We start from the raw sequence: 23,419 nt of genomic DNA, 5'->3' as shown, positions 1-23,419 counted from the left end.
ATAATCAGAAAACAACTCTTCTAAAAGTGTTCCTTTTGTTTCACACTTGAGGCTTTGCGAATTGGATGTGAAAATGCACTCCTGCTAGAAAAGTGTTTACACACAAACACACACACACACACACACACACACACACACACACACACACACACACACACACACACACGCAAGCACAGGGGTTTAAGACCTATAATCACAGTGATCATTTGTGGAGAAAAAAGAGGAGCATGATAGATAAAATCAGACAAATAAAATTCCATTGGCTTGTGAATGTCGCGACTGCATGCAGTAGCTCATTGAAAGGAGAAATGATTCATGGAGGAAAAGACTAAAAGATAAATAGATGCGTTGCATTGTTTGCTGTCAGTCGGCTCTCCAGCATCGCAAAGGGAAAAGGAAAATCACTGGTGAATGGAAAACATGACTACTGACTAATGGCTGTCAGCGTAAATGCGTCCTCTTTTCTTTTTCTTTATGAATGAATGGGGATGGGCTGTGGCGAAGTGGATAGGGTGGTGGACCCGCAACTATAGGGTCGGTGGTTCGATCCACAGTCTCCCCGCCACATGTTCAAGTGTCCCTGAGCAAGACACTGAACCCTAATTATCTCCTGATAGTTAGCCAGCACACTGCGTGGGAGCTGCTGCTATCGGTGTATGAATGTGTGCTCCAGTTGTAAGTCGCTTTGGATTAAAGCGTCTGCTCAATGACATGTAATGTAAATGAATAGCATAATACTTTTCACATGAAAACGATGAAAGTGTCATTGTGGATTCCTTGTAGATCTTATTTGATCAATAGACACAGGCCTATACAGCATGTTCCTTTGGCTGAATGATGTGGAGCTTTTGGTTATTCACAGCAGATCTCTAAACCTCACTGTACTGATTCTGATAGCTTCAACTAAAACAAATCTGCATTTACAAAAGGGTTTTTTGGAAATGTTATTAAGCCCCTCCATCACCCTGACTGGATCACTGTATCCGCAGTATTACAGTGGAAGTTTGTGAGGGATGTGGGAGTTCTTTACAGGGTTCTCCACCATTGAAATCTAGAGAAATTCGGTATACAAAGCACAGATGGCTCGGCGCTGCTTGGAGGAGTCACTGTTGTTGTAAAGCGAGTGGATTGCATTAAATCTCGGTATCTGCTCAGTAACTTTAGCATCAGCCTCATGTCTCCAGTCTCATTATACTGATCTTGTAATTACACGGCAAGAAAAGAAGGATTTGAAAAGAAGCATTAAGGCTGACTTGACTGATCTAAATGGATATAACATGGTGAATGAGCCACTGAACTTTGGGGCTACAGAGTGTGGAAATGCAAGGCTTTCCAGTGAGCAGCTTGGCAGACTCAAGCTGATGGTGCGTTTAAAAGCCCCACCTCTGGAGCACGGCTGAAATAGCAGAGACTAGACTGATACTGTGGTTAAAGAGTGAGGGCAGAAAGAGCAGAACAATGTGTGGATTACCCAAGTAACCTTTCGCTGTCTGAGAGTTCATGTCAAAGTCAGAAAAATTAACATTGTGTGTAAGGGCAAATTCTGTGTTTGAAGGTTGATGCACTATTCATCATCACAAATTGGTGAACAAAATAAGTTGGTTTGTATGTTATCAGAAATCAAATCCTCTTCTCGCTTCTAAAGGGTAAACTAAGGCTTCCATTAGTGGGCTGAGGGCACTTTTCCCAGGAGGGCTCATTAAATTGGACCCGTCTGTGTCATTTCAGACATGACTCACCTTGAAGCAATTGTAAAAAGGAACCAGCCATACAGTACAATTATTCAGAGGCGGTTGCACATCATCCTTTCACCCCTGCAGAGCGAAAGGACACCCTTTAGCCAATCAGTGTAGAGATCACCCAGTTGGAAGGGGGCGATCCCCATGTGGGCTTATTAGGGACTTGTTGTTGTTTGTTTGTCGAGAGGTGAGAGAGTTGAGATAATGGCAGGTTGGACTGATAGAGGCGAATTGGAAAAACACAGCAATTTGTTTGTGTGTTGTGTGTGTGTGTGTGTGTGTGTGTGTGTGTCTGTGTGTGTGTGTGGTTCTCTCTCTCATCTTTCCTTTGAAGAAGTTTAGGTGTCTGGTTTTGTCTTGCTCTGGTGCAGCATGGGCAATGGTTGAGTGACAATAAATGAAAAGCCACAAAGTATAATTGGTCAAGAAATATCTTTTCCCACCTTTGGTAAGGCTGGGAATCGCTTGAAATGTTGTGACCCCTGTGCCAATGCAGTTTCTAAGATTTGGTACTGATAAAGTAATGTCTCTGGGTTTTAGACTAGAAAGCACAAGCTCGAAACAAACACTGTCAATTTAACAAGAAAGCTCAGCTTTCAGGCAAACAAAGACCAGGGGCAGGCAGGGGACTACAAAGACATGGAATCAGGCAAAACATGAATCAAACTGCTGCAAAGCTAAGCAATGCACACTACACAATCTGGCAGGGGAACTATGGATTTGGGCCAGTATATACTGTATGGGGATTGGCTGATGAGGGAAATGATGTGCAGGTGGGGAGATGTGCAAGGAAGCTCAGGTGATGGGAATTAGGTGATTGAAGAACAGATGAATAACTAAACAAAGAGCTGGCAGAGGTTGTGACGGATACAATCAAATACTTTTTTTTTACAGTGCATGTGTGCTAGCATCCCTTTGTTGGTCAAATGTTGTGTGTAGGAAGGTGTAGGATAGGGGTATCTGCTCCACTCTTGAATTCCACTACAGACTGATCCCTTTAAACAGATCTGACTGGGAAAGGTCAATCACCATCTGTTCAAGTTTGTTTATTTATCATATGCACAATTATTACAATTAAATTCCTAAAAATACTGCTCCCTCCAACGAAGCAACCTACAACAAAAGGATGTATTAAGAAGAACACACAACACTGAGATGTGGTCTGATTTTCTGAAAGGGGGTCCAGGGTCCTATGCAAAATGGAGAATAAGTTAGGAGTGTAGTTTAGGATAACCATCTGATAAAATATTCTCCATATCTAAGCATGACTGGTTGGTGCTCAGATGTGGGTGTGTGGGATCAGAAGGTTGAGCCCATTTACATGTTACAGTTCTCAATGTCCAGTTGAAATGCTACCCTGCTCCAGAGTTCCTTTCGGCTTGTAGTCCAGTGACTGGAGATTGGCCAAAAGAATACTCAGTAGAAGAGGCCGGTTTTCACATTTCCACAGAGCAGGTCTCGGCCTCCCGTCCTTTGTGTCCTCCGTCACCCAGGGACAAGAGCAGGTAGCCTGGGATAATCCTTATTGTTTATTGATTATGATGAAAAAGAGTTGCCCACCAACAATCTCATGTGCAGAAGTCTATCATATTGTAAATAGGGCTACCATTGGGCGCTTCCCGTGTTGCGAAAAAAAAAAGTCAGACATAAATACAAAAGACAAGTAAAGTTCTTATGCCCTGCTGATCCTAAAACAGCCCCTAAAACAGTTCCTCTGTTCAATGGTTCCCTCTCCTTAATGGAAAAGCTACCGGGCCTTAATGCGAGCACTGTCAGATAGAGCAGAGCCTTGAAGAGTGCTGATAAAACAATATTTCTACTATTCATCTTGAAGTCAAAGATGATCTAGTGTTTTCTTTCTGTAGGCTAGAGTGTGCTGATTCAGTTAAAGATGTCTCTGATCTGCAGCTAACCTGTGGTTGCATTTCTCTGCTACTGCGTCTTAAATCTCTCTCTCTCTTTTATACTCTGGTTGCGTTCCGAATCGCATACACTTTCTTTTTTCTATTCTACATACTACATCCGACGATAAAAATAATCTAGTTAGGATGCAGTAAGCATACTATTGGGACATACTTTTCTATCTTATTTCATCATAACATTGCGCCTTGATCTTGCCTCTTGCTTTTATATCCGTCGCATCCCAGTTTGTTTTCATATGGAGGCTTCGTCGATGTTACGTCACTTCACGTGCGCACTGGATTGTGGGTCAGAATCGCCCAAATAGGATGCACTTTTCAACACTAACAATCTTGGCCGCATGAAGTAGGACATCCGGGTACTCCTAACCATCCTAAATCTGGCCACAAGAATCGGGACATCCTAAATCTTTTTTCTACATACTATATAGTAGAAAGTATGCGATTCGGAACGCAACCACAGTTCTCCTCTCCTGCATCTCTGTGGTCTGTATCCTGCATTGGCCTTTCCACTTCATTCTCCTCATTATTTTCCTTCATCAGCACCTTTCTCACTTTTCCCTTTGTTTCCCTCACTGAGTCTATTCCTGAGTAAGCCTTTTCAACTCCCATGAGACTGTGTGAAATTAGCTCTGGGCTGGCTGCGGTGGGTAGTAGAGCAGTGTGTGTGTGTGTGTGTGTGTGTGTGTGTGTGTGTGTGTGTGTGTGTGTGTGTGTGTGTGTGTGTGTGTGTGTGTGTGTGTGTGTGTGTGTGTGTGTGTGTGAATGGAGTCAGTGAGAAGTTGCTGTACTTCTTAATGACTGGTAACTTTGATCAGATAGAACTGCAGGCTGTTGTTTCCCTGTTGTGTTTATAAGATAGCGGATGTTACTGGAGGAGAACAATATTTGTCCTGAGTACTGCCCTGCCGAGAATCCTCTCTCCTACTCTCAAGCTGAAGCAAAGCTATTTGTAATGCAAACAAGTATATACTTGTGGCTATACATTGATCTACAATGAACATTAGGTTATGTTCATGAAGCACACTGTAAACTCTAGCGATATAACTACCTTTGTCTATGGACCAGTGAAGTGGAGGCTATATGTATTGGTCTAAATTATGGTTGAACTCATCTTTTTACTGTACATGTAGTTTGGGTGACTTCCAGAAAATCACACTCAATAAAAAAAATATATAATTTTTCACACCTAAGTAAAATACCACCTATTATTTATTCCCTGTTCATGTACAGCAACCATTAAAACACTTTGTAAAAAGTTTAGAGTGAGAGCTTCCCTGGGCCCTGGTGTGGATGTTTTCCCTCTGCATTCATTTGACTTGCATTTAGTTTGACAAAGCTTTAGAGACAGTTCTGTATCAGCACAAAGTCACGCACACATTAACACACACAGTGAGACGTGAGCGCTTCTTCCCACAGGCTGCCTTTGAACTTTCTGCAAACAGACAACAGCAGAGGCAACAACCAGAAAAAAAGAAAGTCAGAGCAGAATGAAGGCAGCTATGGAAGAGTGTGTTGGGGTAAAGGTGTGTGAGTTGGAGTCACATTATGGCACAGATTGGTTCAGGGCCGCGCTAACATGTGGAGGGAAGGAGGAAATTGCAGGCTTACTGGGGGGAACTGAGGTGGAAGAAAGAGAGGAGGAGGAGAAGAAAAGGATTAAACAGAGTAATGCACTTGGAGTAAAGAAAAGGAAATGTATCTTTCCGTCCTCCTGAGCTCTTCCCTTGTTTCCCCAGTGGAGCAGACAGATAAGGGAGCCCGTGTATGATTGGCTTAACACTTGGCCCGACGCCACCGCCGCGATTTCACCGCAGGATACCGACAGGAGCTAAGGGATTCTGTCAGATAGTATGGTATTAAAAATAAGAAGATAGGACAGTTTTGTACAGGAAGTTTGCCGACTGAATATAAATACGTGTATTAGAAATTCTGTGTGTGAACTCGGGGCTAAACCAAGAATGGCTCCAACATATTCAGCGGTAAAACGGGTTGGTCCCTATTCCACTCTTTATGCATAACTTCCTCCACTTTTCATACATTTTCACAGTGAGAATGAACAGATCTCTGTTTTGATTACTAAACAGGGCGTCGTTGCCATATAAATATTTTATAGTGTGCTGTGAAATTTTGCATCCTTTTTCTGCATGTTTTGTGTTTTTTTTCCTCATCTGTGTTTCTCCATTCTGAAGTCTTTTTTGCACCTCATCAATGCAAATATATGGATTCAATTACAGCCGACGTCTCTTTCTTTATCAGCCTAGGTTCCCTGTAATGCAGAAAATTGAAAAATACAGCCACCAGTTAGAGAGCAGAAAGGGCATTAGCATAGCACAGGGATAATCACATAACTGCTTAACTGCTAACATTATTCACTGAGCTTCAATGTTGTGATGCTTTCTTGCTGATGTTATTTGGTAGCTACACACCTTTTCTTTTTTAAAGTTATGCTTCATTTACACCCTGAGTTAATGGAGTTACATACTGTCAACACTATCCTGCATGTAAACTGACAAAGGTATTTTACATGCTACACATAATTTTTTTTTGACCCATTGTGTTCTAGTAACATATGTTTATATGCTTGTGCACGCTGAACAGACACGGAGTCATGCACTTTTCTTTATGGCACGCACCAACATGCGCACACACTCACACTGGCTCTAATTTGGCAATCAATTTCCAAAGGGTGGTGCCCTGTAATTAGTTTAAGGTTTTTTCAATTCTGTCAACAAGTATAAATACCGACTTTTAAAATAGTTTTTCTTGAGCAGGGTTTGAGTTGAAACCTTTTACTTTCTCTTAGTGCATCGACTGCATTATTTGAAGGCCTTTTTAAAGTGTAATTCCCTCCAGGTGTAGTGTAGACAACACACGCAGACCGCAGCAGAAGCAGGTGGGCTATTAAGAGTTATTATCTTATTTTCACTCTATAGATGAAATGTGGTAGCAACACCTGCTAGCTAGAGGGGATAGAGTGAGAAGGAAACTCAAATGTGAAATGAGACAGCTTTTGAGTACTTTTTTCCCCCAGGGGCAGAGAAAGAGAGATAGATAAGGCTTTGTTTTTCACACCAAGGAGAGGTTATGGAAGCATGGCAGCCACAGGAAAGCAGTGCAGGAGCAGCCAGCAGCAGCAGCAGAGTCTATTCATCATCATCTGGCTTATGGCTGCACACTGGCTGCTGGAGTTCACCTCACAGATAAGAGAAATCAAGGACCCACACTCTCAGTATACTAGTTTGACAGACGTGTGGTCAAGTAGACAAAAAGACAAGAAAAAATCCAGGGGCAGTATACTCCATGTCAAGTCCATAGTGACATGCTATCACTACACTATTATTTATTACACGTTGTCCAGCAGCCGGTGCTCCCTCCTGCCTGACCTTCATAGGTTGACCTTGACACACCTGTAAGGCTTATATGGTGAAGAAATGTTGATCTGACAGCCAAAAGTGACTTAGGAAAAGTTAAAAAACAGGAGGTTAAAACACAGGTTTTTTAGACTTTGTAGATTCTTCCTTGTTGGTTTCTCTTTGCCTGTGCTTTGATATCATTCTCCTCAGGTCCCTCCCTGTCACTGTGTTTAACTTCAACACTTGGCTGAGATTTTCTTCTTCTTTTATCCCTTTATCCTTGTCACTTACTGACTCGGTCACTGTTTCAGGCAGTCTGTCAGTCAGTTGTTCATCCATTTACTGCCTCAGTGATGGGGAAGCGACCATGTTTTACTACTCTATTTTGCTTTCAAGTGATTCTTAACCCCTTAACCTGTCACCATGGCTGAAGGCTTTGCCACTGTATCCCCCCCACAGAAAAGGAAATGTTTTAAAGATAGTTTGATCTTTTTTCACAAAAAAAGATGTGTCTTATTCGTGATGCAAGAGCATGATTGGTTTCTTAACTGAATGTAAGGTTAATCCATTCCAAACACTTGAAGCCACTTTAAGGGTTCAAGGAATAGGAATTGAGTCTATTTTATTTATTATGGCCCGGGAGAATCGTGACATGAAATTTCCATATTGTTCCATGCCTAAGACGACAATTTGTAAAAGCTATAATCATTACAGTAATGCTTTATTCCTACCCGTTATCCTCCTCTTTCTTCATTGGATGACTTCTATGCACATACTATTGAACCAGAAATGTCATATATTTAGAAAATGAATTGAGAGGAGATTAAAAGAAACAAACCATACTATATATCATTCCTTTTCACCTTTAAGAGCCTCCTTCATTGTATTCTTTAATTGCTTTCAAAAAGTTTGCTTAACAATCACATGACATTTGGAGGGAAATACATCTGCGGGGGGCCTGACAAGCAGTCATTTTGATGAGTGCAAAGTGTCATTCATCTACAGTGACTCTCCTCTGCACCCATTGTTTCTTTCAATTATACTCTGTCGGTGTTTTCTCACAATGTTCTCTATTCGCTGCTTGAAACCTTTTATCTCTCTCTCTCTCTCTCTCTCTCTCTCTCTCTCTCTCTCTCTCTCTCTCTCTCTCTCTCTCTCTCTCTCCGGGAATGTGCAAAGATCAGTGTTACTCAGAGCTCCATCGCTCCTCTTTCTTTTTATTCCTTCCTAGTTCCCCCTGTTCTTAACTAACTCTTATCTCTTTCCACTGCTCCTCCTGTACTAGTCACTGGTAATGTGTTTTCTTTTCATGTTCATATCCTGAAAAATACAGAAAAAATTTAAGAAATTAAAAGGAAGACAGTAATAGATTTTAGACTTATTTGTTAAGAAACAGGAACAGTGCATCTTGATGACCATTTACATGTAAATATGCCAGATTTAGTAACTGATTTCTGTCTTTAGTCCCTTAAGCAGGTTGATGTTAACTAAATAAGTGTAACTCATCACAACACACTCAATCAAAAAGAAAAGCAACAATACAATAAGAAAAATAATGATAACAATGAAAGAGTATAATAAATAAGACATATAAATACAATCTTGCTGATGCAATGTTGCTCACGACAAACCAGGATTTGGGCGACCAAACAAATATGGTGTTAAGTGCTAACAGTGCTTTAGTGCTAAGGTATTTAAAGTGCTAGTGTTGTTGCACTTCGCTTATAAAGTGCTGATATAGATTGCACAATGCCCTATGTTCTGAAGGTGCTAGAAAGAAAAGAAAGACACCTGAAAAGTGTGAAAATAGATAGATATTGGGGATAACAGACTCCCCAGTGAAGTTTTTCCCCTTCATTAACCTGAAAAGAGAGAAAGCACATTTGGGATGTTTGGCTTGGATCCATGGTGTTACTTCAGGGATGTTTTTTTTTGGCGCTGGAAAAAAAAGGGGTGTCGAGGGAAGAGGAATAGGATTGATGAACGAGGGAGGCTATAAAAATAGAAAGCCAAGGGGAGAGCGAGCGGGAAGTAAGCAGAAAGAAAGAGAAGTCATTTGTCTCAGTTTGGAGAAGCCGGATTGGCTGTGAATACAAATGTTGTCATTGGTTACCTTGATCCTTACGTATAGCGTAACAGACCAGTAGAATTTTCGCTGTTGTAATATGATGGAGCTATGTTTGTTTTGAGCCAAATTGTGTGTGTGTGTGCGTGTATGTGTGTGTGTGTGTGTGTCTGTGTGTGTGTGTGTGTGTGTGTGTGTGTGTGTGTTTGTGTGTGTGCGTGCGTGTGTGTGTGTGTGCGTGTGTGTGTGTGTTTGAGAGAGACCATGCGGGGAAAGTACACTCCAATAAACAATTCATTTGTTTGCACAGCTATCTTCAGAAGCAGGTGCAAACGTGTGTGTGTGTGTGTGTGTGTGTGTGTGTGTGTGTGTGTGTGTGTGTGTGTGTGTGTGTGTGTGTGTGTGTGTGTGTGTCTGTGTGTGTGTGTGTGTGTGTGTCTGTGTGTGTGTGCAGTAGCAAGCTGCTTCAACTTCCCAGTGCCACATGTAATATTCAGTGTTGTCTGTCTGTTGATATGAATGAGATGAGATGCTGCCTGTCAATCTTGAGGCTCTATACACGAATACTGGATAGAGTCCGGTGGAGCTGCCCGACTGGAAGGCAAACCTCAACTTCTGTTCTTCATTTTCTGCTTTGCGCTCTCTCTCTCTCTCTCTCTGTGTCTCTCTCTCTCTTCCCTTCCTCTGTCTCAGTCAGACACTTTCACTTTCACCTTTTGCATATGAAAATCCTCAATCTGCTTCTTTTCACATCGTTTGACTACATTATCCTGCTCAGTCCACTCTCAAGTCTTCTTCATGGTTTGGCTATAGATAGATAGATTTGGGTTGAAGGATGGGTATCTCACTTTTGAATTTGACATTAATAACCAAAATAACAATCTGCCAGTTCTGGCTACAGTACATAGAAATCATCAGCCGCAAGTTGTGTTCAATAATACAAAACGTTGTTTGTGGTGAATCTCCATTATTGTAATTATCCTGAATATTTTCACAAGAGTGACTTGAAAAAGCTCTTTAGCTCGCTAACGTACAGTCCTCTATTGATTTCCTGATTCATTTTGAATTGCTTAAAGCGGGAGCTGCATATTTTCAGTCATTCCTAATTCCTAGAACTGTCACCATGGCTACAGGCTGGTATAGCACATTGTATCCCCTACAAAAAAAAGTAATTGTTTGATTTTTTTTGTCCAATATGTGATGCAATAAAAAAATATTTTTGTTTCCTAAAAAAAATATGTCTGTTGATGTATCAACATTCAATCATAATCTCGCAAGTAATACCAACTATCAGTTTGGAACCAGGCAGTTGGGGTATTCACATATTTTTTTTAAATCACTTTAACACTAGTGTTTGCAGCCTGAATAACCTCCATATTCACTCACACAGGTTGACTCTGTCACTGCAGTAATAGCATGCGCTGACAGATTTATAATCATACTGTTCAGACAGGTATGGCTAACCCACACGACCTTGAGGGTTTGAGTGCTGGTCATAACGTTAATAGCATGTAACGCCCTTAAAGTCACTGAGCAAACAAGTGATCCGTGTAATTTGTCTATATAAAGCTGCTATATAAATTGCCAATAACCCTATGCATAAGCCCAATCAGTATATTTTATCAGTCATGTCACATCCTTTGAAAATGCACAATGTATCTTCTTATAAATGAAACATGATGGTGCTACCTTCTGGTGTTTTTTTCTTACATTTTATTTACATCATGGGGAGGAATCCGATGTTTATTTTCTCATTAGGACTGTTTCTATTGAGAACATGCTAATCAAATGTACCATTTCCCTCTCCGGTTTGGTGTGTTGATTTTCTTTGCAAGAGTAATAGTGCACCTTCAATACCATTGGTTGAAGCAAAACAAACTGTCTCCACTATACACATTCCCCTCAGCATTCCTCACTCCTGCAGAGGCCTAACAGTGAAATAATCTGATGCAGCGTGTTTCTAAAATCCACTCTGCTCTGTTCTGCTATGCTCACAGAGTTGGTATATCAGCTTCATAGGATGCCTATCAGATCCCAGACCAGCGCTTGTCTAGAGTGTAGCGTAAGGAGGAGAGGGATTTAGAGGAGGAGGAGGAGAGGGGGAATGAATTACTGTTATAGACTATGGGGAATAGGAGGAGGGAGGGAAGGAATTGGGCAAGGTTCCAGACCCATGAATAAATTGCATAAAGTACACAGTACATTTTCTGTTGAGTTTCCACCGAGGGGCCCAGATTTGCATCCTCATCCCCTGATTATGACGTCTTCCGTCAGCACTCCGGGCGTGGCTTTGCCTATTTCAATGTTAATGCAAGTACTTGTGTACAAAAACCAATACCAACTTTTAGTTACACACACACACGCACGCACGCACGCACGCACGCACGCACGCACGCACACAGACAGACAGACAGACAGACAGACAGACAGACAGACAGACAGACAGACAGACAGACAGACAGACAGACAGACAGACAGACAGACAGACACACACACACACACACACACACACACTCACTCAGCTGAGGTTACTTCTGCTGAGTGAAGCAACTCTGGCCCAAGCCATTCCCACTTCTCTTCTTCTCTGAATCAATTCCGCTTCCTCTCTACCTTTTCCAGTCCCAGACTTCCTTGGGGATCTTCTATCAGATGAGATCTCAAGCCCATCACTATAAACTCAGAGAAAAAATGAGCCGACCAGCCAGAGACCCAGGAGACAGAATGACTGTGAAGATGTCATGACAGAAATGAATGTCTTTTTGAGACACTCCTCACACGAAAGAACTGAAAAACTGCTTATGTGTTAAGAGTCAACTCTTGCTGCGATACAAATAATGAGTATATTTACATGCATATTAATATCCCGGTTTTGAGCATCATCATGATTTTGATCATATTCTAGACATGTCGTTTTTGTTAAAATACAGACATCTGCTCATTCATTTCTTTAAATACACACTTGTTAAATTAACCAGCTTTCTCATTGCCTGCATCAGTGTAAGACTGGCTTTAACTCTCTCATATCCAGCGAATGTTGTTATTTCTGCATCAACAATAAGTTAACCAAACAGATAAGAATGAAGCCAGTTCAAGTCCTGGCTGCTTTGTCCCTCCCTGCTGCATATTACTACTTTGCTGGGTTTAGCTTCACCATCTGATCATCAGTAATGGAAAATGAGAGCACCAATAAAATAGATCCTCTGCTTTAACACCAAGGATGCCCCGAGCCAACTTTCTCTTTTATCATTACCGATCCAAGTTCCTGGGCCACCTGCCAATATGGAGTACAGATCCCTTTCCATTCTCTCTCTAAATGCTCTCTTCTTAAAATCTGTGAACTCACTCCATGGAATTACTTTTGATATAAGGTCAACAGAGGCCAGGGACTGTTTTGGAACTAAAAAGTTCACTGAAAAAGCTACCACCCTGTGTTTACATGACAGTTTACTAGCTTCTGTTAAAGTATTACAGCCAGCATATGCAGGTTTCTAGGACTGGTATATGATGTACACATGTGCTAACACATAATTAATTGACTGTCCTACAGCTTTCATAATTTTCTTATAATACAACACATGTTCATATTGTGTAACAAGACAGAAAGTAGGCAGTTGCATTGCTTACCACAGGACTGAACGTCACGTTACCATCTATGCTTATTTATAGTTTTCATTAAAGTTGTTATCTCTCTTTTCCTACTTCATCTCCTCATTGAGACGTCTAGCCCGTGTCCTCCAGGGAGACCTCCTAAACGCTACAGCCTGATTTAACTTGATCATGCAGGTGCTTAAGAGCAACTCTTAATGGAAATGCTTACTGCGACATGACATGCAACACGGACATGCAGTCAATGAACCATAATTAAAATGAAGGCACTGCTTAAATTAGCTGCAATGTACACTTTTTTTTATTATTATAAAGGAATTTTCACTGACAGCTGCTGTGCTACATTCTTAAACAGAGTTTAATCAAACCCTAAAGAAGACAGTTCAGATTGTGTACGTGAAGCGTGTTTGCAGCTTTAAATGGGCGCAGTCCACAGACAATTTCTTCACTGGGAAAATCACTTCTGAAAACTCCAGCACCACCAGCTAAAAAGATTTGATAATAACGACACTTATGTCCTTGCAATCACTTGAAAGAGTTTGACTGACATTGGGGCCGTGTTGCAGCAAGTTTAACAGATACTTCATGCTTTCGAGATGAGCGCACTAAAATATTAATGGGGGTCCTAGACGAGGAAAGGTCATGCCTGGGACTTGGTATTGAATAATAAGAGGGGGCCAGTGGCAGCCGCTGTTAACCTTAAGTCACACTTGCTTATAAGAAAAACAGTTCAAGTGCATTTCAGTCCACAGCCCCTCAGTCCTTCTGCTGGACACTGTAAATGCTGTTTGCTGACTAGAACAGATGAAACACTCTCTCTGGTACCCACAACATGTTTCTAGCTGCAGGTTAGATTGAACTCAGCAGAAAACACCAACATGTGTGTTTTTTATCCAGATGGCGCAGAAATCAACAAGACACCACCAAGTATATTTGTTCAGCAGGATCTGCTTGAGATTCAGCCACACACACAGTTTTTTTCACTGTGAGCCTCCACTGGGCTGTAATCCATCACAGTCAGGTGGTTATACCCAAAGCTACTGGGGGGTGCTGTGTACAGATACAGAAAAGGTGAACTGGTGTGTGGGTTAGGAATTGGAAGCTCTTTATATAAGCTATAGTAGCAAGTCAATTCAAGTGGATTAAATGGAAGACCTTATAAAGGATAATTTTATACTCTTGTGCTTTTTACACTTTCTTATACTTTATTTTGCACACTTTTGTAAGTTAACCTTCACTACACGTGCTTGAGCTGTCTAGTCTCTCCATACTAAGTGCACACTATAGGCATACAGGGAGAAGACAGTTTCAGTAAATAATTGACTGTCTGTTTTAGATCTTCTTTATCACTTGGTTTACAAGGTCAGGCTACGACCAAGGTCAGGCTACGACCATTGAGAACTCGCCTGCACTAGTAACTACATAGCATCTGCATAGCTAAGGTCCTTCTCCAGTTAGACCTGCACCTACAGTATGTCCATAGTGAGGTAGCGTAGTTTCCTCCCTTCCTTTTATGGGTATCTTCTGCCATTAGTTGACCAGCTTGGAGAGACATCAAGGCAAGTCCAAAAGTCAACCAATCAGAAATATTGTATGTTTCCATATAGCATTGTGTCCCGCCATTTTAAAGTCAGTCTTACTGGGATTTGCTTTTTGAGAACCAGTGTACATTTCTGCTCACTCAATTTAGAAAATAAACCTTTTAAGATTTGAAAGAGATCTTGTACTTGTTTTTCTTCTACAACTCTGGACAAAATAATACGTTCTAACAACCTTTATAACATTACTCTACGCGGTGAAACTGAGAAAAGAAAATGCTCTTCATAAGCCAGCCCTTAGTGGGATGCAAAGATGTTGGTTCTATAAAAAAGGATATTTTTTACAATATAGAATATGGATAGTTGGCAAATGTAGCACTATATACTCCAGCTAGCTTTATGTTCATCTTTCTGATCTAGTTGGCTGTCTCTCCAGACAGTTTTACATGCTGTTTTCACAGAAATGTGGTAAGCAGACTCCAGTAAGTCAGATTCTCATGATAACTCATGTTGTTATTCAGATGAGTGAAACCTCTCCAGAACATCCTTTAACCCTCCCCTCCCAACCACAATAATAACACACTTTTATATTAATATACCTTTTTTTTCCTCTTGGCTCTACTTTTGCACACCCACCCTGCCTCATTATTTTTTCTCTCTCCTCTCTCTCTCGTTTCCCGTTATGCTATGTCTCCAATCTAAGCCTGTACAAGTTGCCCCTAAATGTGTTTCAAATTACATGTCACATCAAATAAGTCTGCGGGCGCGAGTGTGTGTATGTGTGAGTCCTTTGGTATTCTTCCATCTTCGGAATAAGATTCCTAATAAATGAATCTCAAGAGTGGAGCTCAGTATTCAGGAGGGGTAACACATTATGGTTGTCGTAGATCTGATAGACACAGCATACTGTGCCATAATCACTAACCTTTCTTTCTGTCTCTCTTCCCTCTCTTTCTCTCTGCCTGTCTCCTCTTCAATTACTTAAAGGAAGCGGAGGTGAGTACATTCATTGAGTTTGTCATTTGATTATACTATTCTGTTACATACTGTGGTACTTTACTGGAAGCCCCAGACATTGTATTCTTTGTCTAGCACTTGCGTCAATGCATTTTTGCAGAGCTGGAGAGGTGTTTCTTATTAAAATGCACCGCAGGTTGGGTGGCTGGTTGGACATAATGTGGTGTAGTATTGCATATCAAAATGTTGCTATAGTCTTACGGGTATAGCGGTTATGCATACCTTACCTTGAAGCAATTAAAAGCATGGCAAACAACCCCGGATCAGAGCTGTACTCTCATTTTAACGACCGATTAGGGGCGTTATATACTGTACACCTTAAGGGATGGCCTGATTGTTTCTATAGCTTCAAACCATTATTATCCTACTTTGCACTTTCACCGCCATAAAGGATCATTTTATAGTAGAGACAGAGCAGGAGCGACTGACATAAAATAAGAGATAAAAAAGTGAGGACATGCGTAAAGTGAGGACCTAAGGGAGAAGCTGATTAGGTTTCATCGTCCCATTTCAAACTTTTCTGTTGGCTCAGTGGTCGACAGTGGTCATTTATAGAACAAGGACTGGATGAGCGGGTCAGCTGTCCATTTTATGTGGACTGTTTTCTGTGACTGGTTCATTTAGCTTCCGCTCTCTCTCCTTTCCTCTCTCTCTCTCTCTCTCTCTCTCTCTCTCTCTCTCTTTCTCTTCCTCTTTTATTTAATAATAAAGGAGGTCGAGATCCTGCTTTTAAACCCAGCAGGTTTTCTCTGCCTAGTTCACATAGTGTCACTGACACAGACTCACTTCCAGCTGACACACAAATGGCTCGCTCCAGGCACCACTTAAGAGAGAGAGAGAGAGAGAGAGAGAGAGAGAGAGAGAGAGAGAGAGAGAGAGAGAGAGAGAGAGAGAGAGAGAGAGAGAGAGTGTGTGTGTGTGTGTGTGTGTGTGTGTGTGTGTGTGTGTGTGTGTGTGTGTGTGTGTGTGTGTGTGTGTGTGTGTGTGTGTGTGTGTGTGTGTGTGTGTGTGTGTGTGTGTGAGTGTCTGTGCAATGCACGGGTAGCTTGCAGTGTAGAGAAAACACTTGAGACCTGTAAGTTTGGTGACACACAACCTTTCTTTTGCATTTAGAAGCATTCCATAAATGATTTAGAAGCCACTGTGGTTGTTAGCAGATATAAGTGTTTATTTTTATTTTTTTCTTAACACCATAGCTCCTCCCAGGGGCACTCATTAGTACAGGCTGATGTAGAAAAGGATGGATGGATGGATGGATGGATGGATGGATGGATGGATGGATGGATGGATGGATGGATGGATGGATGGATGGATGGATGGATGGATGGATGGATAGATGGATAGATATATTGATAGATTGCCTCACACTTTAAATGTTTTTGCCAATAACCAATATGCTATGTAGAGCGGTCCATTATATTCAGTTATTTGTGCAACATCCCAACCAACAACCAAATCTAGGGGTAAAACTATTGGGGGAAAAAATAATATATAGATATACAGTATATATAGTACAAAGTGTTGTAATAAACGGAAATATGGCTTCATAGCAAAACTTGTGGAAAAATACTGAAAATCATGAAACACTTAAAATCTCCTTACAACTACATACTACATTATAGTGTGTAATAAACCATTTTAGTGCATTTAAATGCTCATCAGCGGATTATCCTGAACATTAACCTAGAGTGCTCTGTTGCAGCTGCTACTACACTGCAATATGTAAACACAACATCTATACCACTCCTGCCTTCATGCATATTTTAGTTCTATAAACTGATGCTTAGACTATTTAACCAATCCTTTCACTTATAGCAGAATGAAACATTTCAATAACCTTGTGTGACTTACCATGTGTGAATCTGCATGTGTTAATTGACAATAAAGACTTATAGTAACTATATCCGTGATATGCTTGTAATGCTATTGCTAAACAACAAAGCTGTGGTGTTTTCATAATGCGGACACGTTCACTATATGCTATTGAATAAGAAAAAAAGGCTTGACAAATCCAAACCTCTTACTCAATGACTTTGCACTATGTTTTATTTGATCAATAGGAATAGAGAAGAATGTACGCTTCATCAAACTACATTTTTGGCGAACTACCAAACAAAAAAGCACTACAAAGTCTCTTTTCTTCCTTTGTCATTCTAGAGCTGAAGTCTTGTTTTTTTCCCCTTGACATTAAACTTTTTCGTCCAAGTTAAACACATTTTTTTTTACTAGAGCCTGTAACTTTCTAAACTCCCCAGGGTGTCTCCTGCAGGTTTCTCTTTGTAAATGTATGCCCTATATTTTGAAGATATTACCTCTCTGTGTCCTTTTTCTATTGCAATCATTCGCTTCTACAAAACACACCTATGAAAGAACAAAAGGAAATAAAAATTAGGACATATTTCCTCAGTAGAGTGTCTTAGTATGTGGGTGGTTCTCTCTGTGGTCTAAAAATAATTCAAAGATATAATCAGCATGGAGTATTGTTTTTTCTTAACCCAGTTTCTTATGTTGTGTTTCCACTCAGGATGACTACTTCAAAAGCTGGGCTCCTGCCAAGTCTCTAGACCAAGGTGAGTCCTGCTGTTTGGATGGGATTACAATGTTTATGAAACCTCAATACTTTTTGAATGCTAGGACCAAAACGTGTCAATAGCATCAAGTTTGGAAACATGTCAGTTACTGAAAACTGGCATTGAATGCTTTGTCACATACAATGCCTTGTTTTTATGTTATCAGATACAGTATGGTCATTTCTAAGTCAGGTAATCAGAGAAAATGGCTTATATTGTACTTTGGAGAAGCTATTTTTTGGTGCCAAAATGCAGGTATTGTTCACTTACTCCTGTATGATTTTTGAATTATCCTGTAGTTCACTTTTCCATTCAATCACAAGAACAATTTTTTTTAATAGAAAAATGGATTATGTGGCCATCATTACCACAGGACAAAGACTGTAAAGGATTGTTTTTTTTATCATGTTCTGTTCCCTTCACGTCAATTGAATTTGAAAGAAAGGATGCACCACAACTCTCAACATATCTTTGTATTAGTTCTGGAGAACACAAGACTATTTTAGTTCCAATTAACTTCAAACAGAACTTAAAAAGACTTTGAACACTTTAAACGTGTCTTAAGGTTATACGGTACATTTGCAATATGTCGCCTCTGTGTATCATACATTGTAAAGTTGTGATATCTGGCTCTCATTGATTTAATTTCTAAAATTCAATCATTGACTTTGTATAAATATGTGAGAGAATGATGAAGCAGCAGGAATGTTGGGACCTGTGTCTTATCAGAAACCATATAAGACAACAGACAAACCAAACAAAAACATGAACACTGAGCTAAACAGGAATAAATCATATGCATGCACAGTTAGTGCAGTGGTTAGCGCCATCGGCTTTGTGTTCTTATTTGATGTTTACTTCACATGAATCATCCTTCACTCTCAGAGTTTTAATGGTGCAATGTAACAGCACGTAAATGAGCAGGGCCCCAAATAAACTGATTGCGCCGTTCAGCCAGCTGTTGCAAAAAAATAAATAGTCCCTTTAAGCGTGTGTGTGTGTGTGTGTGTGTGTGTGTGTGTCCATGGCCAGGTGCCGTAACTTGTTCACAGTTTACTTCTGCTGATGTACTTTCTATGGCAACAATGCCCCCGTTATTAATCACACTTAACCGTGTAATGCTCTCGTACCCCCAGTAACTCTTGACTAAACTCAATTATTAAAAACACTTTCTTAAAACTCACTCACACTCTCAGTCGCATAGAGTCTCTCTCTCTCTTTCTCTCTCTCTTTCTCTCACGTGCGCGCACACACACACACACACACACACACACACACACACACACACACACACACACACACACACACACACACACAGTTTTGGCGGGGGGTTGATTTGATTGCAACTCTCTGAACAGCCCAACACACTTTAAATCTCTCCACCAGCGATCCTGTTCTGTTGCGTGCTGGCTTTGCTTTTGCATATCTGCAGCACAGTAACTGTAACTCATCAGGGAGAGCGTTGCTGAGCAGGTTTATATCTGGGCCAGCTCCATCGTGGATACTGAACCTAATGAGCAGTCTCGTCTCACTGCCTCTTCTAGGTCCTCATTTATCAACCATGCGTAGACCAGAAAAATGGGTGTATGTACATTTCCACGCAAATCTCGGCATTTATCAATATGGACGTGAGCGTAGGATACGCTCAAATCCCACGCCAGCTCTCAGCTCATGTACGCAAGTTTGTAAACAGCATGGACTCGCAGTGCAGGCTGTGCCGGGTAGCCGATGACTTTGTTGGACAATTATTAGAAGGTAATACAAATGCAGTGTTTGCTCAGACCGAAATAAAGATATTAATCACTTAAAATTGTGCAGCTTATGGTGTGCAACTGAGTAGGAGAGCTGATTCAATAGTGCGCACACCGGCCACTTAGGAGCGCTGCATGGGACTGCGTAAGGGTAGTTATCTTCGACTTGGAGCAGCTGGGGGGACACTGAGGCACGGGGGCTGCATTCATTCAAAATGTTAGCCTAAGTATTAAATATGTAGTAGGCCTACACTGCTCTTTATGATAAAAAATACACGGCACAACATTCAACTTAACATTTTATTTATTTGATGCACTTTTTAGATGTTAGTTCCTCTTTTAATGTGTCACTGATCGCTTAAGCGAGCGATTTATTTCCACCGTTAACCGGCACGTTTTTCCGATCTGCTAGTGGAGCAGCTCAGCAGGACAGTGGGCGCTCTCACAGCTGATCGTTGCCGGGTCGGCTTGTGCAGCTGACGGCCGGGCTGACCACTCGTGCCAAGCGCATGTTGTCATACATTACAACGCAAAATGTGATATTTTTATTTTATAAACCCCTTTTGAGTAGTGCTATCTAAAAGGGCCAATACATTTTAATCATTCAAATCTCTGCAGACGTGTATTTCTTTTATGGGGACCATTATCGGACAGTTGGTGCGTCTTTTTCTCCTCTACCACTTATATTATGCCCGCACGTTGGTTGCATTTCAGAACAGCAACACGCTTTTTTTAGTGGCGATTTTTAAGTCAGACCACTTTTTCTTCATCTATGTAAAGAAATGGCGACATATAATTATATATGCTGTTTTATAGCATTTGAGCGCTGGAGATCGTTTGTTGTCAACACCAACGCTGTAGTTATTTCCTTCCTAACTGCTGCCTTCTGTCGTTCTTTGATGCCGCTTGTAATGCTCCGAAATTAAACTCTTTTTTTTTCTTTCGCTGTTATTTTGTCAATTTCTTCTTCAGAGAAGTTCCTCTTCTGTGCCGTAATGCGCATATCCATGTCGTAAAACCTCTGGGCGAGGCCTCTAAACTGAGAAAATATAGGGGCGTGATACGATTGTTTTCAGCCGCCGCATTTATCAATAATGGCCTGGCGTACGCCGAGATTGGCGAGATACGACTGTTTGATAAATCCCACGCAATACCTGGCGTAGGGAGGTATTTGCGCCAGAATCTGCACCAGTTTCCACGCAAGTTTGATAAATGAGGGCCATTGAGTGGATCTCCAGTTTTACAGAGATGACTAAAGACAACACGTAAACAGAGCTCCATCCTCTTGACCAGGGACTAAATACTAAATACATCAGATGCTATGGAGGAATCTGCTGTACAAACATACAGGAGTAGCACATGCACAGATGCCTGATTTAGATACTAAAACATCGATGAACTAACACACAAGTTAAAGTAGCTACAAGGAACTTTTGAATGCTATTTTTATATTGTTTTTCATAATGCCGTTTTCCCGGTACGCTCAAATATGAACATCAGCTGGTGTCTACTGTTTTGTCCAAAGGGGCCGCTAGCATTAATACAAACTGAAAGTTCCTCATGGCCACTTTAAGAATGACACACTGTTCTCCAAACATGGAGGCTCTGCTTTGTTTTCCCCTAAGGTCCTGCATTTCAACTCTAATGATAATACTTTTAGTAAGTCTCAATTCAATTAGGTCAGAGACCAAACAGAGATTGCTTCATTGTTGATATTATTCTGGTTATACTTTATTGGATGCCACAGAGAAGTGGAATCCTTAAAGGAATACTTCACCAATATTGAACCAGCGTTATATCATTATAAAATCGCTATTATAATATAATGAATGAGGTTTTTCTTCCCTCAGTCTTCCCTTGGCCCAGCTGTCCTGTTAATCCTAACCCTACATTTTCCCATGTGTGACAGTGAGGCCATAACACACTCGTTTTGCCTTTTCTCAGGCTAGGACGAACGTATTCCTAAAATATTTGCACATTTATACTACATAGGGTCTCAGAGTTCAATTCACCTTCATATTTCCACTGGTGAAGTAGGTCTCTAAGGTTAAATGATCATCTTCAGGTGTCATTCCGAGTCAAAATATGAAGGAAATACAGCTTAGCAGAGGTTTCATACACGCATACAAGCTGTCACTGTAAACATTTGATTTGTTTTATACAGTTATATACAGCAAAAAAGTGGGAACGAGACTCACTTTTGGTTGAACACACTCACACTAAAGCAGGAAGTCACTATTCATATTCCATCTTTATGTTCTTCAGTGGTGATGCCTCGATCTTATAAAACCTCAGTTCATGACTCTTGCCATGGTGCTTTGGGATACTATAAAATAGTACCCACCAAAATAAAGGTCACTGCAAAATTGTTTACAGCTGAACCATTCTGTGTGAAGAGAGCGTAAATGTCGAATTGTCGGTTTCGGAATGTCACATGAGTTGACGGACACAGCCCCCTTGTTTTAGCAGTCGGAAATTTGTGAGGGGAGGTTGTTCCCGAAGCTGCTCAATCAATCAAAAAACCTACAAGCCAGTTGCCTTAGTTGTATAATTACTGCTGAGGTCACTGGCCAACAATATTGAATACAGTTAAAACAGTTGAGCAATAGTTTTTGTGAATCACAGGTTGTAATGTTTGGTTAGCATCTTGGTCTGTGAAAAAACAATACTTTGTTCCAGTTTACTAGGTATGCTGAACTAATGACATGGTATATAACTTGAAATTTAACTGACAGATATTTACAAGTGACTTTGGGCTTGTTTATAAAGCGCAGTCACCTAATAAATAATTTTATATTGTGTATTATTGCCATGCTTTTAGTTTGATATTGAATTGTTGTTCCATAACCTTACTTATGTGGCTATTAAAGTTTAAATTGTGCCTACATCTAATGACCTCGGCTATAGCCTTATCACATCACACAAATGATTTATTCAACAGTGACGTGACGTGTAACAGTTGTGAAAGGAGCAGGCAAATGATGGAGGCGTCAAATCATTGTTTGTGTGGTTCTTGAGGGCATTGATATGTACAACATATTTAGTTGTTTATTTCGGAGTTGTTGACGTTTTACCAACCTGAAGGCTTGTTTTCCACCTCCATGCTCATCTGTCAACTCCAGTTTGTTGCCTCATTGGACCTGTTTTTCCAGATATCAGTAATTACTTTGGTGAGTGCAATATTACTGCAACCAACTGTTGGCTGGAGCTACAGCAATAAAAGACAGGATGCAATAAACCATTGTTTTCCTCATAGCCCGGTCTAGAAACCATTTCATACAGGTAGGATATATGAAATGTTTCACATTTTTCCATAACGTTCTTTTCCATCTTTCAAAATGTCCCCGGGCTTTGACACTGCCCACATCCCATGGTACACTCAGTGCCTATGAGTCACTGCAACAGTTTTGACATGACATAATGAGGTGACTTTGTCCTCTTGAGAAAGTGACATCTGTGGTCTTCTCTGGAGAGACATTCCACCTAGTTGAAGTATAGGGCTGCTTTGTGCCAATTAGGCTCTTTATGAAAGCACATAAGAACCTGTTTCTCGCTTTTCTTTTTTCTGTTTTGCCTGTTCTCCTGCACCAGAGCACTTGAGCTGCATTATGACGGCTCCCCTGCTGCGGAGCTGCTAAGATCACGATGCACAATGTGGTTTACTCCTCCACAAACACCACACCTGGGAGGAATGGACGGCAAAAACAATTACACCGCAAATAAATAATGAAAATCAATCAGTAAATGTGTGTCTGCTTTGGGAACATTTGCTGTTTTCGTGCATCTGAATTGCTTCTATAGTGGGTCCCATTTTCTACCCAGCTGGTTGTACAGGCATCGCTCTCATCATTATCAACT

General features: G+C 40.8%; 1 protein-coding gene across 1 annotated transcript in view; it reads left to right on the top strand.

Annotated features, from left to right (window-relative positions):
* Nucleotides 1-23,419, top strand: part of LOC307256287 (testican-1-like) — a gene marked incomplete at its 5' end in the record, with an annotated part of 103,375 nt that overhangs the window by 31,975 nt on the left and 47,981 nt on the right. Inside the window, one exon of the mRNA XM_080035200.1 lies at nt 17,765-17,810. Within this exon, the coding sequence (XP_079891326.1) occupies nt 17,765-17,810 (46 nt within the window). The remainder of the gene's footprint in view (nt 1-17,764; nt 17,811-23,419) is intronic.

The sequence above is a fragment of the Ammodytes marinus genome (genome assembly GCF_949987685.1).
Source record: "Ammodytes marinus genome assembly, chromosome: 10".
In the NCBI taxonomy this organism is placed as follows: Eukaryota; Metazoa; Chordata; class Actinopteri; order Uranoscopiformes; family Ammodytidae; genus Ammodytes; species Ammodytes marinus.
This window is presented reverse-complemented; position numbering and strand designations above follow the sequence as displayed.